Genomic DNA, 18,114 nt, shown 5'->3' with positions numbered 1-18,114 from the left:
TTAGTTATGGTAAATATTTCTAACATGGTTCATTAAACACTTCACAGAAAGCAGTATTTCGTACTTTTAAAATGTTTCATTGTATAGTATATACTATACATACAGTATATTATGTATCTTTTGTTTTACAGCGCGTGAGCACGAATCCTTCTTAATTTATGCCAAGGGTAGACCAGGAATGATTAAAGGTGTGGCATTAGACAAAGCTGGGTCTTCAGAAGTGATGGTGCCTATCACAGCACTCACGCGACCCACTACCCTCGACTATGATGTTCAATCACAGTTCATTTACTATGCTGATATTCAGAGGTAATCATCAGCTGACCATTCTTAAAAGGCTTTCAATAGTATACAAACATTTAATGTTCAGTAAATGGAGCGAAACAGAATGACTTCAAGAGTGTATCAGTCTGTAGTGGAAGGAAGGCGGGGTAGGGGTCGGCCTAGGAAAGGTTGGAGGGAGGGGGTAAAGGAGGTTTTGTGTGCGAGGGGCTTGGACATCCAGCAGGCATGCGTGAGTGTGTTTGATAGGAGTGAATGGAGACAAATGGTTTTTAATACTTGACGTGCTGTTGGAGTGTGAGCAAAGTAACATTTATGAAGGGGTTCAGGGAAACCGGCAGGCCGGACTTGAGTCCTGGAGATGGGAAGTACAGTGCCTGCACTCTGAAGGAGGGGTGTTAATGTTGCAGTTTAAAAACTGTAGTGTAAAGCACCCTTCTGGCAAGACAGTGATGGAGTGAATGATGGTGAAAGTTTTTCTTTTTCGGGCCACCCTGCCTTGGTGGGAATCGGCCAGTGTGATAATAAAATAATAAAATAATAAATTCTCCCATAAAACTTTTCTGTATGTTGTGATTTTTTTGCAAATACGATTGAAAAAGTGCATGCATGATTGAATAACATGCGCTATCAAAGTCTTTTCATGTGTTACTACATTTTGGATATAATTTTTTAATCACATTTTGAAAAAATGTACTATATAGAGGAGCTTTATAAGAAAGCTGTCTGTATAATTTTTTCGGTATTAATTCTTCAGTTTAATTTTATGTAAACTTGAACTTGTTTTTTTATTACCCAGAATATTATGAGAGTGCATAGGTTAACATTTATTAATGAGTAATTTTCATGTTATGACTTTTGCAGTTTCTAATGATTTTTATGGTAAATCATATGTATCACCAGTTTATTGGATATATTGATATTTCAATGAATTAAAAATTCCAGATTTGTGATTGAACGACAGAGCTTAGATGGAAAGATAAGAGAGCCAGTTGTAACATCGGCAGTGTTAAATGTTGAGGGCCTTGCTGTCGACTGGATGGCACGTAATATATACTGGACTGATGAGGTATTTTATGTTCTTTCTTATTAGTGAATGCATGTTTTAATTTTTTTTAACTCACTGGCCGCCTCCCATCGAGGCAGGGTGACTCAAAAAACACTTTCACTATCATTCACACTATCTCTGTCTTGCCAGAGACACACAGATATGTCAATTTAGATGTCACTCTAAATGGCAAATATCCTAAACCCCTCCTTTAGAGTGCAGGCATTGTACTTCCCACTTCCAGGACTCAAGTCTGGCTAACTAGTTTCCTTGAATTCTTGAATGAACTTTTCAATTTTCTAAGAAAACTTGGAATTCAGTGCCTTGAAAAGAAAAGTGCAGTACATGCTCATATTACTTGCCTCTGGCAAGACAGTAATAGAGTGAATAATGATGAAAAGTTTCTTTTTTTGGGTTATTCTGCCTTGGTGGGAGACGGCCAGTGTGTTAAAAAAAATTGGATTTGTGAATTGGTCTGACAGTCTAGAAAAAAATATATAATTTGCCTTTAAAAATGTAAATTTACAAACTACTGACTGATAATGCAATTGTAATACAGTTTATTGTTTACAGTTTTTTTCTTAATTTCATTCATCAATTTGCTTTACAGGGTGTATCTTCCATATTTGTTTGTTCTATGAAGAACCCTGAGAAGCGAAAGATGCTCCTTCATGGAAACTTAACAAATGCAAGAGCCATAGTCTTAAACCCAGGAGAAGGCTACATGTATTGGACTGTGTGGCAGTTCCCTATTGGTGGAATTATAGCAACTGGTGATGGCTTGATAGAGCGAGCATGGATGGATGGCACACACAGAGAACCATTTGTAACCAAAGATCTCCAGTGGCCCAATGGATTAACAATTGACTTTAAGGAACGGCATCTCTATTGGTGTGATGGCTTCCATAATAAAATTGAAAGAATAGATCTTGATGGCAAAAATCGAGAGGTAAATTATATACTGGAGAGTTGTAAATAATACTGACAAGTAGTTCAATTGGTAACACACTCGGCTCATACATTGAGTGGCCGTGGTTCGATCCCCGGTACAGGTGGAAACATTGGGCGTGTTTTCTTACTCTGGTTATCCCTGTTCATCTAACAGTAAATAAGTAACTGGGTGTTAATCGACTGGTGTGGGTTGCATCCTGGGGGACAAGATTAGCCTAAGTTGTCTGAAATGTTCTGCATAATCAGGGGCTTTCTTTATAGTATGTCATTGATGTCAGCTAGGCCTGTATAAGTTATATCATGAAGAAATACACATTATTATTAAAATTACTATTTTTTTTAACACATCAGCCATCTCCCATCAAGGCAGCGTGACCCAAAAAAAGAATCACTTTTGCCATCATTTGCACATAATCACTGTCTTTGCAGAGGTGCTTAGATGTGACAGTTCAGATGGCACTCCAAATAGCAAGTATCCCAGACCCCTCTAAAAGTTTAGGCATTGTACTTTCCACCTCCAGGACTTAAGTCCGGCTAACCTGTTTCCCTAATCCCTTCACAAAATATTACCCTACTTACACTCCAATATCTTTTCAAGTTACAAAAACCATTCGTTTTCATTCACTCCTATCTAACATGCTCACACATGCCTGCTGCATGTCCAGGCCTCTTGCACACAAAATGTCTTTTACCCCCTCTCTCCATTCTTTCCTAGGATGACCTCTACCCCTCCTCCTCTCCACTATAGATTTATACACCCTCTAAATCATTCTGTTTTCCTCCAACCTCTCTAAATAACCACTTACATACAGTTCAGGACACCCGTTAAAGGAAAATATTAACTCATAAATAATGACAGCTTGCTGGGATGTGATCCAAGAGAAAGTAATACTGTATATATATGGTACAACCAATGAAAAAAAATGCTAAGTTCTGAAAACAAGGCAAATGGGTAATCATAAAAGAAATAGATAATTAGTTGTATTAATTTCTTATTGGTCATTACACAAATAACCCACACATAGGAGAAAGATACTTATTGCGATGTTTCTGTACGACTTGGATCATTGACTAGTTATTCTGACCAAAGCATAGCCATAAGCTTCTTTCTCCTATGTTTGTTTTATTTGTGTATTGATCCAGTCATGGTATTGTGTCTTTTTGTTCTTTATTGGTCATTTCCACAGGCAAATTGTAGTTGTTTGCAATTCCATAGATCCATCTTGTGAGCACTTTCATTTTTTTAATAAAGTTGCGTCGAGTGCTGGTTGGTTTAGTGATGAGCTTATGACAGTTATGAAATAGGTGATTGTAATTATTTGCTTAAATATTATTAAATTCCATTGCAGGTAATGCTTCGTGGTGATGTTTTAAATCATCCATATGGACTAGCTTACTATAATGGCTTCATATATTGGTCAGAGTTCCAGAATGGTACAATAAAGCGTGTGAGTCTTGAGAAGCGGGATTCACCTGAGGCACTGCGCATGGAGAATCCTTATATTTTTGACCTGAAGGTTTTCTCAAACAGCAGTCAAAGTGGTATGTTTATTTTTCTATTGTGGAGACAAATCTTAATGTACTCACGAAATCATAATGACAATTGCAGACAAATGATACCATGGGCAAGGATTGAACTCATGGCAAGTGAGTCGTAAGACTCCTGGCCTGAAGTTTTACAACTCACTTGCCACGAGCTCTATCCCTGTCTGTGGTATGGTTTGTTTAAATCTCAACATTTAGAATTAGAATTTTAGTGATGCTTTTATTCTTGTATTTTGTTAAATTCTTTAAAATGTCTCATCATTTTTTATCTTGAATCCTTTATGTTGCATCTTTCTTATTTTCTTATGTGTTACTCTGATGGGTAGTGTTCTCTTATGAGTATGGGAGTTATGTGCCTCCTCTACATATGTGGCTACACAGTGCTATACAGAACTTGTAAAGAAGTCTCTTGTCATTATTATGATTGTGGGTTAAGGACTAATTCTTAACCTTTAAGTCTAAACAGATAATACAGATTAATACAACAGTACTCCAAAAATCATAGAGGGAGCTTGATGTTGTGTTTGTTACAAATGCAGATCCTATACTGTATCACTGTCTTAGCCTACTGTCTTCTCCTGTACTATCAAGCTTCTCATTTTAAATAATAATAATGCTTGAGTGACGTGGAGCTTAAAGTACATAAACTGAAAATGAGCCCAACAGAAATCTTGTAAGATGTATATATGTATTGTGTACACACCCAATTTAACCCCATTTACTTCTCTTGAATAAAATTTTCCCACCTCTGTTACTTCTGTTTTGCTTCTTTTCTTTTCTTTCAACGCACCGGCCATATCCCACCAAGGCGGGGTGGCCCAAATGGATAAACAAAAGTTTTTCCTTTTAAATTTAGTAATATATACAGGAAAAGGGGTTACTAGCCTCTTGCTCCCGGCATTTTAGTTGCCTCTTACGACACGCATGGTTTACGAAGGAAGAATTTTGTTCCACTTTCTCATGGAGATAAAAAATAAACAAGAACAAGAACTAGTAAGAAAATAGAAGAAAACCCAGGAGGGTGTGTATATATATGCTTGTACATGCATGTGTAGTGTGACCTAAGTGTAAGCAGAAGTAGCAAGACGCACCTGAAACCTTGCATGTTTATGCGACAGAAAAAAGACACCAGCAATCCTACCTTCATGTTAAACAATTACAGGCTTCCGTTTTACACTCACTTGGCAGGATGGTAGTATCTCCCTGGGCGGTTGCTGTCTACTAACCTACTACCTAGGTTGCTGCTTTTCATTAACAATAGTAACAGTTAGTTATTCTCATCTGTACTACATCCATGCTTTTTCAAACAACCCAACTTTAACTTTGTATTTTTTTAGTAATTGATACAGTAGCTAGCTCCTTACTCCCAGCATTTTAGTTGCTTGCTACAGCACACATTGATTACAATGCAAGGCTTTCAATCCACTTCTGCATGGAACTGAAACGAAATGCTGTAAGGCAAGAACTATTAGGAAGGTGAATGAACACTCAAATGAGTGTGTATAGTGTATGCACATGCACAATCTTTTGTCATCCATAGTCGTTGTAAATAGTAGTGGCAGGACTTACCTGTCATTTTACATATTTTTAAAACAGATAAAGGAATGTATAACAAGAATGTGTAACACTTAAGTTTCTGTATCACACTCATGGATGGATGGTAGTACCTACCTGGGTTGTTGCTGTTTGTGAACCTACTGTTTATATCTACCAGGACAACTTCAGTGAATGATGGTGAATGTGTTTCTTTTTTTTTTTTTTTTTATTACTCAACCTCGGTGGAAGATGGCCGGTGTGTTTAAAAAAGAAAATTGTTTTTGGAGGTGGGAAAATGCAACTCTGCTTTTCCTATGTGTTCTTCACTTCATTTGTTTTTTTACCTTATATGATGATTTCAGGCATGTTATGTGATGGTTTACTGTAAGTTATATAGACTTCAATTTTTTTTTATGTCAGTAGTTTCGCACCAAGGCAGGGCAACTCAAAGAAGGGAACACACTTACCATCACTTTGAAATGTGGAATTTAAGTTGAGTGTTGTGTTTGCAGATACAAATGACTGTACAAGAAGCATCCAGTGTGTTGATCTGTGTCTTGCAACACCTGAGGGTCCTCTATGTGCTTGTGCAACTGGGTACGAGCCAGATAGTCAGCAGAAAAATTTTTGCAACCCTATAACTAACTTCACACAGGTATTATTATTATTATTATTATTATTATTATTATTATTATTATTATTATTATTATTATTATTATTATTATTATTATTATTATTATTATTATTATTATTATTATTATTATTATTATTATGATGTTAACTATTTTGTTTTATGAATAACATTGTATGTTTGAGAAATTTCTTAAACTGTGTTACATAGCTTATACCTTTGGGTTCATAATTTATGAGTTTTGTGCATTTTGTTAGGAAGAGTGCTGTTTGAATGTAAAAATTCTTTCTTGTAAGATTGTACTAAAAAAATAGTTTACAAGTATTGCTACATCCAAATGATAACAATTTAGGCAAGTTAGTGTACTTGTTTTATAGTAAATGCTCAAGATAAACATACTCTTTACAGAATTATTATTTTCAAGTGAAGTGTTAAACCCAGGTGAGCCAGCACAAGGAAAGGTGAAGGCTCGGTCTCTTGTTCACTATAAGAAAGACACATTACACTCAGTCGTTCTTACCTCACAAGATAAACACATATTTTTCAAATTTATCAAAATATGCGCTCTTTACCAATCCTTCACATTTTGTAGTAGTGTATTTATGTACTCCATAACAGTAACAAAGCAAGTTAGATATACTGTATAAGATATTGTTCATTTGAAGATAAATAATTTCTTTATTATTTCCCTGTGATTAATCTATTTTAGAATTCTTCTTCTGTAAGCCATGCATGTCGTAAGAAGCAACTAAAATACTAGAAGTAAGGGGCTAGTAACCCCTTCTCCTTTATAAATTATTAAATTTAAAAAGAAAAACTTTGTTTTTAGGTCACCCTGCCTCAGTGGGATATGGCTGGTGCATTGAAAACAAAAATCTATTTTCTTGCCTAATAGGTTTTCTAATGTTTTATGTTCTCACACTTGTTTGTGAAACTTGATGCCTGAAAGTCAGGGAATATTTTCTGCTGCTTTTTATAATATAATTTCATCATTTCTGTTATCTTGCCAGATAGTTAGTGTGAATGATGGTGAAAGTGTTTCTTTTTCTGTTCACCCTGCCTCGGTGGGAGATGGCCAGCGTGTTGAAAAAAACACTCATGTTTATAATTAAGCTAAAACTACCTAAAATGATTTTCAGCCAAGTTTGTGCAGTGCAGGTCAGTTTCAATGTAAGAAGAACCTGAGGTGCATTGATGAGAGATACCTGTGTGATGGTGATAATGACTGTTTGGACAACAGTGATGAGGACACATCACCAGGAGGAATTTGTGGTAAGACACTACATATTTTGCACCTCTGCTACTGTCTTGACTTACCGTGTTCTTACTTGGACCCATCATCCCACCCTACCCATAATACCCTCACCACTTCTAGCTCACAAATACTTTCACTGTTATTAGTGAGATGATAGCGAATATATGTAAAATGTGTTTGTAATGCCTGTTGTGTGTTGGGTATGCCAACACACAACAGTCATTACACAAATGGAGCTGGATGAAGTACAGTATTTGAAATGTAACTGTTGACAGACATATCCGTGTACTTGTATTTCTTTAACCTTTTATACTTTATGTTACACATGTTTGTACTTGCATTTGTAAGTACATATTAAACTATAGTATGTAAAATAAAGTATGGATTCGGTTTCTGCAGTTTCAGTTATCTATGGTTTACCATGGCCCAAAAATAAGGCTAAATTTTGCTTAATGACCACAAAGAACAAAGGAAGTGATGGTGGCAGTTGTTGAAGGCCTAAGAGAAGCCAGGAAATGCTTCCCATCAGTGAAAAAGTGATAATTCTCGATTTATTGTGTGTAATTTATCGGTTAAACTTTATCATAAGTATGTATGTTAACAAAAAATGACTTAAATGTAAGGTTCACTACTATCTGCAGTTTCAGGTTCCACGGTAGGGCTTGAAATGTATCCCCCCATGGAAACGGGGAGACTGCTGTATATATATGTGTACAGACTATACATATATACGTACTTTTTTTTTTTCAACAAACTGGCCGTATCCCACCGAGGCAGGGTGGCCCAAAAAGAAAAACAAAAGTTTATCTTTTTAAATTTAGTAATTTATACAGGAGAAGGGGTTACTAGCCCCTTGCTCCCAGCAGTTTAGTCGCCTCTTACAACACGCATGGCTTACGGAGGAAGAATTCTGTTTCACTTCCCCATGGAGATAACAGGAAATAAACAAGAGCAAGAACTAGTAAGAAAATAGAAGAAAACCCAGAGGGGTATGTCTTTCTTTTCTTTCAACAAGTCGGCCGTCTCCCACCGAGGCAGGGTGGCCCAAAAGGAGAAATGAAAGTTTCTCCTTGTACATTTAGTAATATATACAGGAGAAGGGGTTACTAGCCCCTTGCTCCTGGCATTTTAGTCCCCTCTTACAACACGTATGGCTTACGGAGGAAGGATTCTGTTCCACTTCCCCATGGAGATAAGAGGAAATAAACAAGAACAAGAACTAGAAAGAAAATAGCAGAAAACCCAGAGGGGTGTGTGTATATATGTATGCTTGTACACGTATGTGTAGTGTGACCTAAGTGTAAGTAGAAGTAGCAAGGCGTACCTGTAATCTTGCATATTTATGAGACAGACAAAAGACACCAGCAATCCTACCATCATGTAAAACAATTACTGGGTTTCGTTTCACACTCACTTGGAAGGACTGTAGTATCCCCCTGGGTGGTTGCTGTCTACCAACCTACTACCTCACATACATATCTACATGTACATTATTTTTTGTATAATCCCATACTTTATATTGGTTTCTTCCCATATTATATACTGTATTGTACATGTAATTTTTAAAAGGTGATTAAAGTAAATATTAAATATTTTTCAGAGGCTGCACAGTGTCACAATGACATGTTCCAGTGTGGTAATAATCAATGTATCGATGCATACTGGGTATGTGATGGTGACCGTGATTGTGAGGATGGATCAGATGAGAGCCCTGAGGAGTGCAATCACCCGCTCTGCCCAGCAGATAAATTCAGGTGATCAGTGATGAAATCATTTTTATATAGTTTGTACTTTTATATTTTATTCTTCATTAACATTATTTATTTAAACACCTTGGTTGTTTCCCACTGAGGCAGGATGACCTGAAAAAGAAGAAATGAAAGTGTTTTTTTCTTTTTACATTTTTTCTTCAACAAACCGGCCGTATCCCACCGAGGCAGGGTGGCCCAAAAAGAAAAACAAAAGTTTCTCTTTTTAAATTTAGTAATTTATACAGGAGAAGGGGTTACTATCCCCTTGCTCCCGGCATTTTAGTCACCTCTTACAACATGCATGGCTTACGGAGGAAGAATTCTGTTCCACTTCCCCAATTTATAAAGGAGAGAGGGTTATTAGCCCCTTACTCCCAGCATTTTAGTCTCCTCTTATGACACACATGGTTTATGAAGGAAGAATTCTTCTTTACTTCCCCATGGAGATAACATATAATTTTTTTTTTTTAACACATCGGTCGTTTCCCACCGAGGTAGGGTGACCCAAAAAAAAGAAAAACCCAAAAAGAAAGAAAAATGCTTTCATCATTCAACACTTGCACCCTCACTCATACATAATCATTGTCTTTGCAGAGGCACTCAGATATGACAGTTTAGAAGTCCTCCCAAACTACCAATATCCCAAACAAATATATATGTTTATTACCTTATTGTGTTTTAATAAATTGTTATGCTTTTTCAGGTGTCAGGTGTCTGGCCGTTGTATTGCTCACTCGTGGGTGTGTGACATTGATAAGGATTGTGGTTCAGATGATGACTCTGATGAACACGCAGCATGTGGTAAGACAGCAAGCTTTCTCAACCATGTATAAAGCAAAAGATCTTTATTAATATGATGTTGCATCCCCATAAAGCTTTAGTATGTATGTAATGTGTTGTATCTGCATGACACTTAATCATGTATGATGTGTTGTATCTACATGACACTCAGTCATGTAGGTGATTATCCTATCTCTCTCTCTCTCTCTCCATCTTCTCTGTATACCCAAGTTTCTTCACAAACCACTTTGCAGTCATCTGAATTATGCTCTTGGTGCCCCCACATCACCTTTATTTCTACACTCTGAATTTGATGCATGATTTTCACACCTCTCATTTCTCTCAAGCATGACATCTCCATGGCTTTTATCTTCCTCCTTCCTGCAACATTTAAAGCCCATGTCTCACACCCATATAAAAGTATTGGTATCACTGTACTCTGGTACAATTCCTTTTTTTGCCTCCATTGATAAGCTGCTTTCTTTGCACAGATGTTGTAACACACTATTCACCATTTTGCCCTCATCTATTCTGTGGTTCACATTGTCTTTCATAGACCCATCTGCTAACATGCCCACTTCCAAATACAGTCGACCCTCAACTAACGGCGGCATTAAGTAATGGCAGTTTTGTCTAATGGCACTTTTTGCTGGAGAAAAAATGCCTTAACCAATGACATTCGTCCAGAACCTGTTGATGTGTGCCCAGCCACTCCAAGAGTCAGTGTGCCATTGTTTATAAGCTGTTGCAGTCAGTTTCCACTTGTGCCTCCCATACATTTTGGATTATTCCACTGTTTCTAGTGCTTGTAACAGCTAAATAAACCACCATGGACCCCACGAAAGATTCTAGAGCCAGCTCTTTGGTCAACGATGTGAGAAACACGATAGAATTCAAGAAAAAGTTTGTAGAAAAATATGAAAGTGGCGGTGGTAGAGGGTGGTAGTGGTTGTGATGGTGGTAGAGGGTGGTCCAGTGATTCTCAAGCCGGTCTTAGTGGCATTAAAAAACCGAGAAGTGGGGTAACCCCACCAAAGGACTTGGCACCTGAAGTCTTTATGGAAGGGGATTCTCCTGCCAAGCAATAGACAATCCTGAATCTTCCCTGCTACTGGCAAATCACTCATCAACAACTCCACAGTAAAGGTAAGTGTCATTTAATTATTGTTTATTTTGCATGTCCCATTCCTTTCCATATAAGGAAATGTATATTTCATGTAAAAATGTTTTTTTTTCGGACTTTGGGATGTCAGTAACGGATTAATTCTATTTCCATTATTTCTTATGGGGAAAATTAACTCGACCAACGGCAATTTCGACCAACGGCAAGCCCTCTGGAACAGATTAATGCCGTTGGTTGAGGGTGCACTGTATCTAAATGCATTCATTTCCTCTGTAATCCTTCCTTCCAATCTGATATTCAGTCCATCATTGCCTAGACTTTTTGCCTTTTCTGTGTTCACTTTTCATTTCCTTCTTTTTACATATCCCAAATTTGTCCACCAACCTTCACAGTTTGTCTTCAGAAACCAGCAAAAGATGTGTGTCATAAGCAAAGAAGCATTGTGATAACTCTTTGTGTTAGATCAAACATCTTTTAATCCCTTCTGTTAGCCAGACTTGAGTCCTGGAGGTGGAAAGTACAGTGCCAGCACTCTAAAGGAGGGGTTTGGGATATTTGCCAATTGGAGGGACATCAGAACTGTTGTACCTGCATGCCTCTAGCAAGACAGTGATAGTGTGAATGATGGTGAAAGTGTTACTTTTTTGGGGTCACCCTGCGTTGGTGGGAGATGGCCAGTGTATTTAAAAATCTTTTAATCCCACACCTCTTCTCAACACTTTAGTTTAATAATAATATGGCCAGTAATATTATACAACTTATAAAGTTACTCATATTTTTTACAGAATATCAAGAATGTGGTTTGGAAGACTTTAAATGTAGCAATAAGAGATGCGTGCCCATGTTCTACCTGTGTGACGGTGATGATGATTGCCGAGACGGCTCCGATGAGAAGTCATGTGACACATTTTGTGCCAATACTACAGCAGCTGGCCTGGCATCTTCCCCAGTTTGTAACAACATCTGCCTTAACATTACACAGCAGGTTAGTTTCTTACTGTCTGCTCAAAATATACTTATCAAGTTTGCAACCGTCTGCTTTTCTTCTTCATCACAATTTTGTTTCTAATAAAAATTCACTGAACTAGTTAGATTTTATACCTCATAAATTATGCAATTTCTAAATAAATGTGTTATGGAGAAGTCTTATGATTTTTTCTGTAAATATAAGTAACAGTATCCAGTAGTATTTTGAAGATTTATACGGAAATGTTTGCTCATGGTTAAATATTTTTAAAATACTTAATGAAGTCTTTGGGCTATGTATCTCCCAACTTTTTTAAAATGACATTTAGAGAGGATGGAGCAAAATAAGATGACTTGGTGGGTGTATAAATGTGTAGTGGAGGGAAGGTGGGGTAGGGGTTGCCATAGGAAAGGAGGTTTTGTGTGCAACGAGCTTGGACATTGAGCAGGCATGTGCGAGTGTTATATAGGAATGAGGGAGGAAAATGGTTTTTGGGACTTGATGAGCTGTTGGAGTGTGAGCAAGGTAACATTCTGTGAAGGGATTCAGAGAAGCCACTGAGTCGAACTTGAGTCTTGGAGGTGGGAAGTACAGTGCCTACACTCTGAAGGAGTGATGGGGATATTTGCAGTTTGGAGGAGCATCTGAACTGTAGTATCTGCACGCCTTGGGCAAGACAGTGATAGAGCGTATGAGGATAAGTGTTTCTTCTTTTTCAGGTCACCCTACCTCGGTGGGAAATGACTGATGTGTTAAAAATTTCTGTTTTTAATTTTTGCAGGTTAGATAAAAATGACTTCATATATTGCCATGAACTATATAATACTGTGTATGGCAGTGGTTGTACTTTCCTCTCACCTAAACATAACCTCTTCCTTATTTGATTAAAGGCCTGTTTTTTCATCTGATAATTGGACAGGCACTATGCCAGGATACACAAGGGTGCACATACTGTGGAGCCAACAACACATGCATTGCAGTATATCAGCTATGCAATAATGTGATTGACTGTCCAGATGGAAGTGATGAAACGCGATGTGAAGAGAAGGTAGAGTTTTTTGTCTGTTGTTTGTTGTGTAGTCAAAATATCTTGTTACTAAAGAAATTTTGTTATGAAAATTTTATCAAGTATTAGTATCCATTTCATACACTTGCTGAACTGATATAACTTTGTAACACAAGACAAAATGCTTCTCTTGACTTTTATTAAGAGCTTAAGCTCTTAAAGAACAATAAAACACAATACTGTGACTGGAACAATGTACAAATAACCCCTCACATAGGAGAAAGAAACTTGTAACATTTTGGTCTGACTTGCACCATAACTAGTCACATGCTGTGTGTGACTAGTTATGGTCCAAGTCGGACCAAAACATTGTTATGAGTTTCTTTCTCCTATGTGTATGTTATTTGTGCATTAGACTTTTATGTGAATTACCTGGAGTGCTTACAGTAGCTTAATACAAACTCTGTGTGAAGAAATTTTGATTCATATATGGGATATAACTTCCTGTACTTAAAATATCTATATTTACCTATGGAACTGATAATGGATATATCAGTAAAATTGTTTTATATGCTTTCCAGATCTTGCAAGGTTGTAGCCCTGAAGAATATATGTGTGTAAGGACAAAGGAGTGTATTCCTCAGAGCTTGAAGTGCGATGGGAGTGAAGACTGTCTCGATCAGTCAGACGAGCTGGGCTGTGGTAGGTACCTGACGTGGTAGGTTGCAAGTAATACCTTCTTTAATTGTTAGTATTTACCTATTTGACTTCTTTGCAGTAGGGTGAGCTCTAGCTCTTTGTCCTTCTTATCTTTTGATCAGTTGAGATGGATTAGCTCTTGTCATATCAGTCATTCAGTGACAATGTATGATATGCTTTTGTTTTGCTATTTGTTAGTTCATACTACTTGTATTTCTTTTCTAGTCTTATGCTGACGATATGTTTCATTTGATGAAATGTTAATGAAATAGGTCATTTGGATGTGTTATATCCAACCATGCCCACTTGTTCTTGTTGCAACTATGTCCACTTGTTCTTGTTGCAACCATGCCCACTTGTTCTTGTTACAACTATGTCCACTTGTTCTTGTTGCAACCATGCCCACTTGTTCTTGTTGCAACTATGTCCACTTGTTCTTGTTGCAACCATGCCCACTTGTTCTTGTTGCAACTATGTCCACTTGTTCTTGTTGCAACCATGCCCACTTGTTCTTGTTGCAACCATGCTCACTTGTTCTTGTTGCAATCATGCCCACTTATTCTTGTTGCATCCCTGGCAAAAAGCCTATCCTTATCTGTGCCCTTTAGTGTTTTGTATGTAATGATCATATCCCCTTTTGTTCTTACAAGGTATACAAGATCTATGTCTGTCAGCCTTTCTTTGTTGCTCATGCCAGTTGCCTTAGATCACTCTCTTGTACTTTCTCAAATTTCACTGTTTTACTGTGGAAGGTTGTCCAGGCAAGCACCAGACAAGCCTGGCTCAGGGCTTGGCTTGTCATACAGGGAAGTTGTAGAAATGGGGACAAGGAGAATAGGGAAGTAAGGGAGTACGAGGAATGAAAGTAGTGACAGGAGTGGAGGTAATGTGAGGTCACTGGTGACTACACCACCTCACATTTCTCCTTACCACAGTGGACCCTCCCCTTCTTCACTCACTCCACCTTATTATAAATAAAATGATAAAATAAAGAACAGATAAAGATAATAATATAAAAAAGACAGACAGGGACAGTGAATATACTATTCCACTCAAATAGTGTTTATTAGTCCTTGTACAATAACAATATTTGGGAACAGGAGAAAGGGGTTTGGTATTAAGATAAATGGGGATTGTACCTAAGTTAAGACAGGGAATACAATTCAGTTGACAAAATTGAATATAACTTACAATATAATGAGGTAAAACAGTTCACCTAAGGAACTCAGTCAATTTCTAGCCACAGGTCCCAAGACCTACATGGCTCGAGGACAGCTCCCAGCCAACACTCTGCCCAAAGTTTCCAACAGAGCCTCTCTGGCTCACTAGCCCAGCAGGAGTACTGCCCTGTCAGTCCTCTGCCCAGAGCTCTGCACACTGGCCAGAGCTCCTCCCCAGTTCTCTCTCTTATCTGTTTCCTTGGACTTGTATGGTCCTCTATTCACCCCCTTCCCTATCCTTAGCTCCAAGTTCTGGGGGTCACCCTCTATGGCTAGCACATGTGGTGTGTTAGCCATGGAGGGATAGACCAGAGTCAGAATTTCAAGAAACAGTAACACCCCTCTCCTAATTTAAAGATAATGCTTACTTGAACAAAAGGCCTGAGAAGCCAGGCCGCAGGTGTTCTCTCTTGGGATGTTCACACCCTCGTCTCGTGGCTAAATGACCCCAGATTAACAGGACTCACGATGACCTGATATGTGTGAGATGGTTCATCTACTTGTACATCACAGGCTATGAGAGTAGGAAAACTCTTGAAACCCATCAAAGGTATGCCATTATTTTGTATTTAAAATACCAATTTGTAAATACAACAGCAGAGCCAAGATCACAGTGTTCTGTCTTCAGTATTTAATCAACGACAGTATTTTTAAATCTCGCTATATTTTGTGATCCTCTCCATTGTTCCTTTTTTTATAACAATGTAATGTTATTTCCCTGATGATGGTGTTAAGAAGTTTCTTTTTCCTTATTTATACAACTTCGATACTCTAGCTTTGGGAGTTATTTTGTAACTTGTGTCTGGATTTTTTTTTAAACTTTTCTACATGTTTTTTAGGTGTGGCTTTTATACTCTTGGCATATATTCCAATTTTGGATTAGTATATAGTGTATATAGTATAAATAGTATATAGTATATTTAGTATATAGTGTATATAGTATATAGTATATAATATATTTAGTATATAGTGTATATAGTATATAGGGCTTGTTGAGGTGGTTTGGTCATTTAGAGAGAATGGATCAAAGTAGAATGACATGGAGAGCATTTAAATCTGTAGGGTAAGGAAGACGGGGTAAGGATCGTCCTTGAAAAGTTTGGAAGGAAGGGGTAAGGGAGGTTTTGTGGGTGAGAGGCTTGGACTTCCAACAGGCGTGCATGAGCGTGTTCGATAGTGAATGGAGACGTATGGTATTTGGGACCTGACGATCTGTTGGAGTGTGAGCAGGGTAATATTTAGTGAAGGGATTCAGGGAAACCGGTTATTTTTATATAGCAGGACTTGAGTCCTGGAAATGGGAAGTACAGTGCCTGCACTCTAAAGGAGGGGTTTTGGGATATTAGCAGTTTGGAGGGATATGTTGTGTCTCTTTGTACGTATATGCTTCTAAACTGTTGTGTCCTGAGCACCTCTGCAAAAACAGTGATTATGTGTGAGTGAGGTGAAAGTGTTGAATGATGATGAAAGTATTTTCTTTTTGGGGATTTTCTTTCTTTTTGGGTCACCCTGCCTCGGTGGGAGACGGCCGACTTGTTTAAAAAAAATAGTGTGAAGTTTGCAGCAAGAAATTGCTGGAGGTAGAGGAGAATTATTCATCAAGAGCAGTGCATGGTGTGAATATTATGTAAGGAATTCAGAGTATAATAATTTTAAAGCATTTTGTGAAAGGATTCAAGGAAACCAGTTATCCGGACTGCAAGAAAGTTTAGTTGACTTAAGTAATTGTCAAGAAAGGCACCTATCAAGTTGGCCAAATTACCTCAAGGAAAGTGAATAAACTAGTTATCAATACAGGAGAGCCCCACTTATACAGCAGGTTAGGTTCCGGGCTACAGGAGAGCCCCGCTTATACAGTAGGTTAGGTTCCAGGCTACAGGAGGACCCCGCTTATACAGCAGGTTAGGTTCCGGGCTACAGGAGGGCCCCGCTTATACAGCAGGTTAGGTTCTGGGCTACAGGAGGGCCCCGCTTATACAGCAGGTTAGGTTCCGGGCTACAGGAGGGCCCTGCTTATACAGCAGGTTAGGTTCCAGGCTAATGCTGTACAGTAGAAATCTCTGTAAAGTGAAACATAGCCTTTTTCCTCTTTCAAATGTATATAAAATCCTGATAATATGTTTACACTATCATATATTAAGTGAGCAATAGAGCTAGGCCTAAAAATTGCATAAACAATACACACATTACTCTAAAATATTTTCGTCCTTTGCTCATAGTGAGTGGTGAATATTTTTATTGTAGGAAGTAGGAATAAGTGAAGAATGGGTATAATTGAAAACTGTTGTGAAACACTGTAAAGTGGGGTCCACTTTTATGTGGTAGAGATAATAAGTATAAACAAAAATACACTCAGCATGCTTCATTTAAAATAGAATCTTAACAAAATGCTTAAGGAGGTCAAGTTTGATGTTAAATAAAGATGATTAATGTGTATTAATGGCTTTGTAATAGCTTAGTAGCCCTGTGTATAAATGGTGTCAGGTGATAAGCAAAAATCATATTACCATGACTAGAACATTTCACCATAAACCCACATCTTGGAAGTGAAATAGTAACTGTATTTTGGTCTATCATAGACAATTATTAAATCATGAGAGAATAAGAAGATTGGGGAATATTTTAAAATTTTATTTAGAAATGGCTCATTAGTAGATAGCCAGGGTAATGTCAAAGGTATTGATAGGTTAGTAAACAGCCAGGGTAATGTCAAGGTAGTGGCAGGTTAGTAGACAGCCAGGGTAATGTCAAGGTAGTAGCAGGTTAGTAGACAGCTAGGTTAATGTTAAGGAAGTGGCAGGTTAGTAGACAGTCAGGATAGTATCAGGTTAGTAGACAGCCAGGGTAATGTCAGTGTAGTGGTAGGTTAGTAGACAGCCAGGGTAATGTCAGTGTAGTGGTAGGTTAGTAGACAGCCAGGGTAATGTCAACGTAGTGGCAGATTAGTAGATAGGCAAAGTCAGATATAGTAATGAGTGTTTTGAAAAATACACTACTTAATAATGTACTGGCCAAGGCAGACATTTATAGAAATAAAAGTCGAAACTGTAATTCATGTTATTGATATTGTGGCCAAGGCCAGATTCACTATGAATTTTTATAAAAATTACGACTATAAAAAGATATCTCACCAATCTGCTGAAGAGGACCCCAGCAGGGGGTCAGAATATACAGATCAATTAATTTTCTGAGTTTCTGTCTTCATGTGGGTTATTATTGAGTATTGACAAGTATTCATTACACTTTCTTTATTTTTTTCATATCTCACTTATGTTCAAGACCTCTACATAGTGTCTAATGTATACACAAAGTGCAAAGAC

General features: G+C 37.7%; 1 protein-coding gene across 1 annotated transcript in view; it reads left to right on the top strand.

The window, feature by feature from the left end:
- Positions 1–18,114, top strand: part of LRP1 (LDL receptor protein 1) — a 340,609-nt gene that overhangs the window by 89,232 nt on the left and 233,263 nt on the right. The window contains exons 13-23 of the mRNA XM_070103701.1: positions 132–309; positions 1,228–1,351; positions 1,941–2,279; positions 3,631–3,823; positions 5,875–6,017; positions 7,133–7,265; positions 8,849–9,002; positions 9,703–9,800; positions 11,688–11,887; positions 12,789–12,917; positions 13,457–13,577. Of these exons, the coding sequence (XP_069959802.1) occupies positions 132–309; positions 1,228–1,351; positions 1,941–2,279; positions 3,631–3,823; positions 5,875–6,017; positions 7,133–7,265; positions 8,849–9,002; positions 9,703–9,800; positions 11,688–11,887; positions 12,789–12,917; positions 13,457–13,577 (1,812 nt within the window). The remainder of the gene's footprint in view (positions 1–131; positions 310–1,227; positions 1,352–1,940; positions 2,280–3,630; positions 3,824–5,874; positions 6,018–7,132; positions 7,266–8,848; positions 9,003–9,702; positions 9,801–11,687; positions 11,888–12,788; positions 12,918–13,456; positions 13,578–18,114) is intronic.

The sequence above is a fragment of the Cherax quadricarinatus genome, chromosome 86, assembly GCF_038502225.1.
Source record: "Cherax quadricarinatus isolate ZL_2023a chromosome 86, ASM3850222v1, whole genome shotgun sequence".
Taxonomy (NCBI): Eukaryota; Metazoa; Arthropoda; class Malacostraca; order Decapoda; family Parastacidae; genus Cherax; species Cherax quadricarinatus.
Note: the sequence above shows the minus strand (reverse complement) of the source record. Positions and strands in the feature narration are given on the sequence as shown.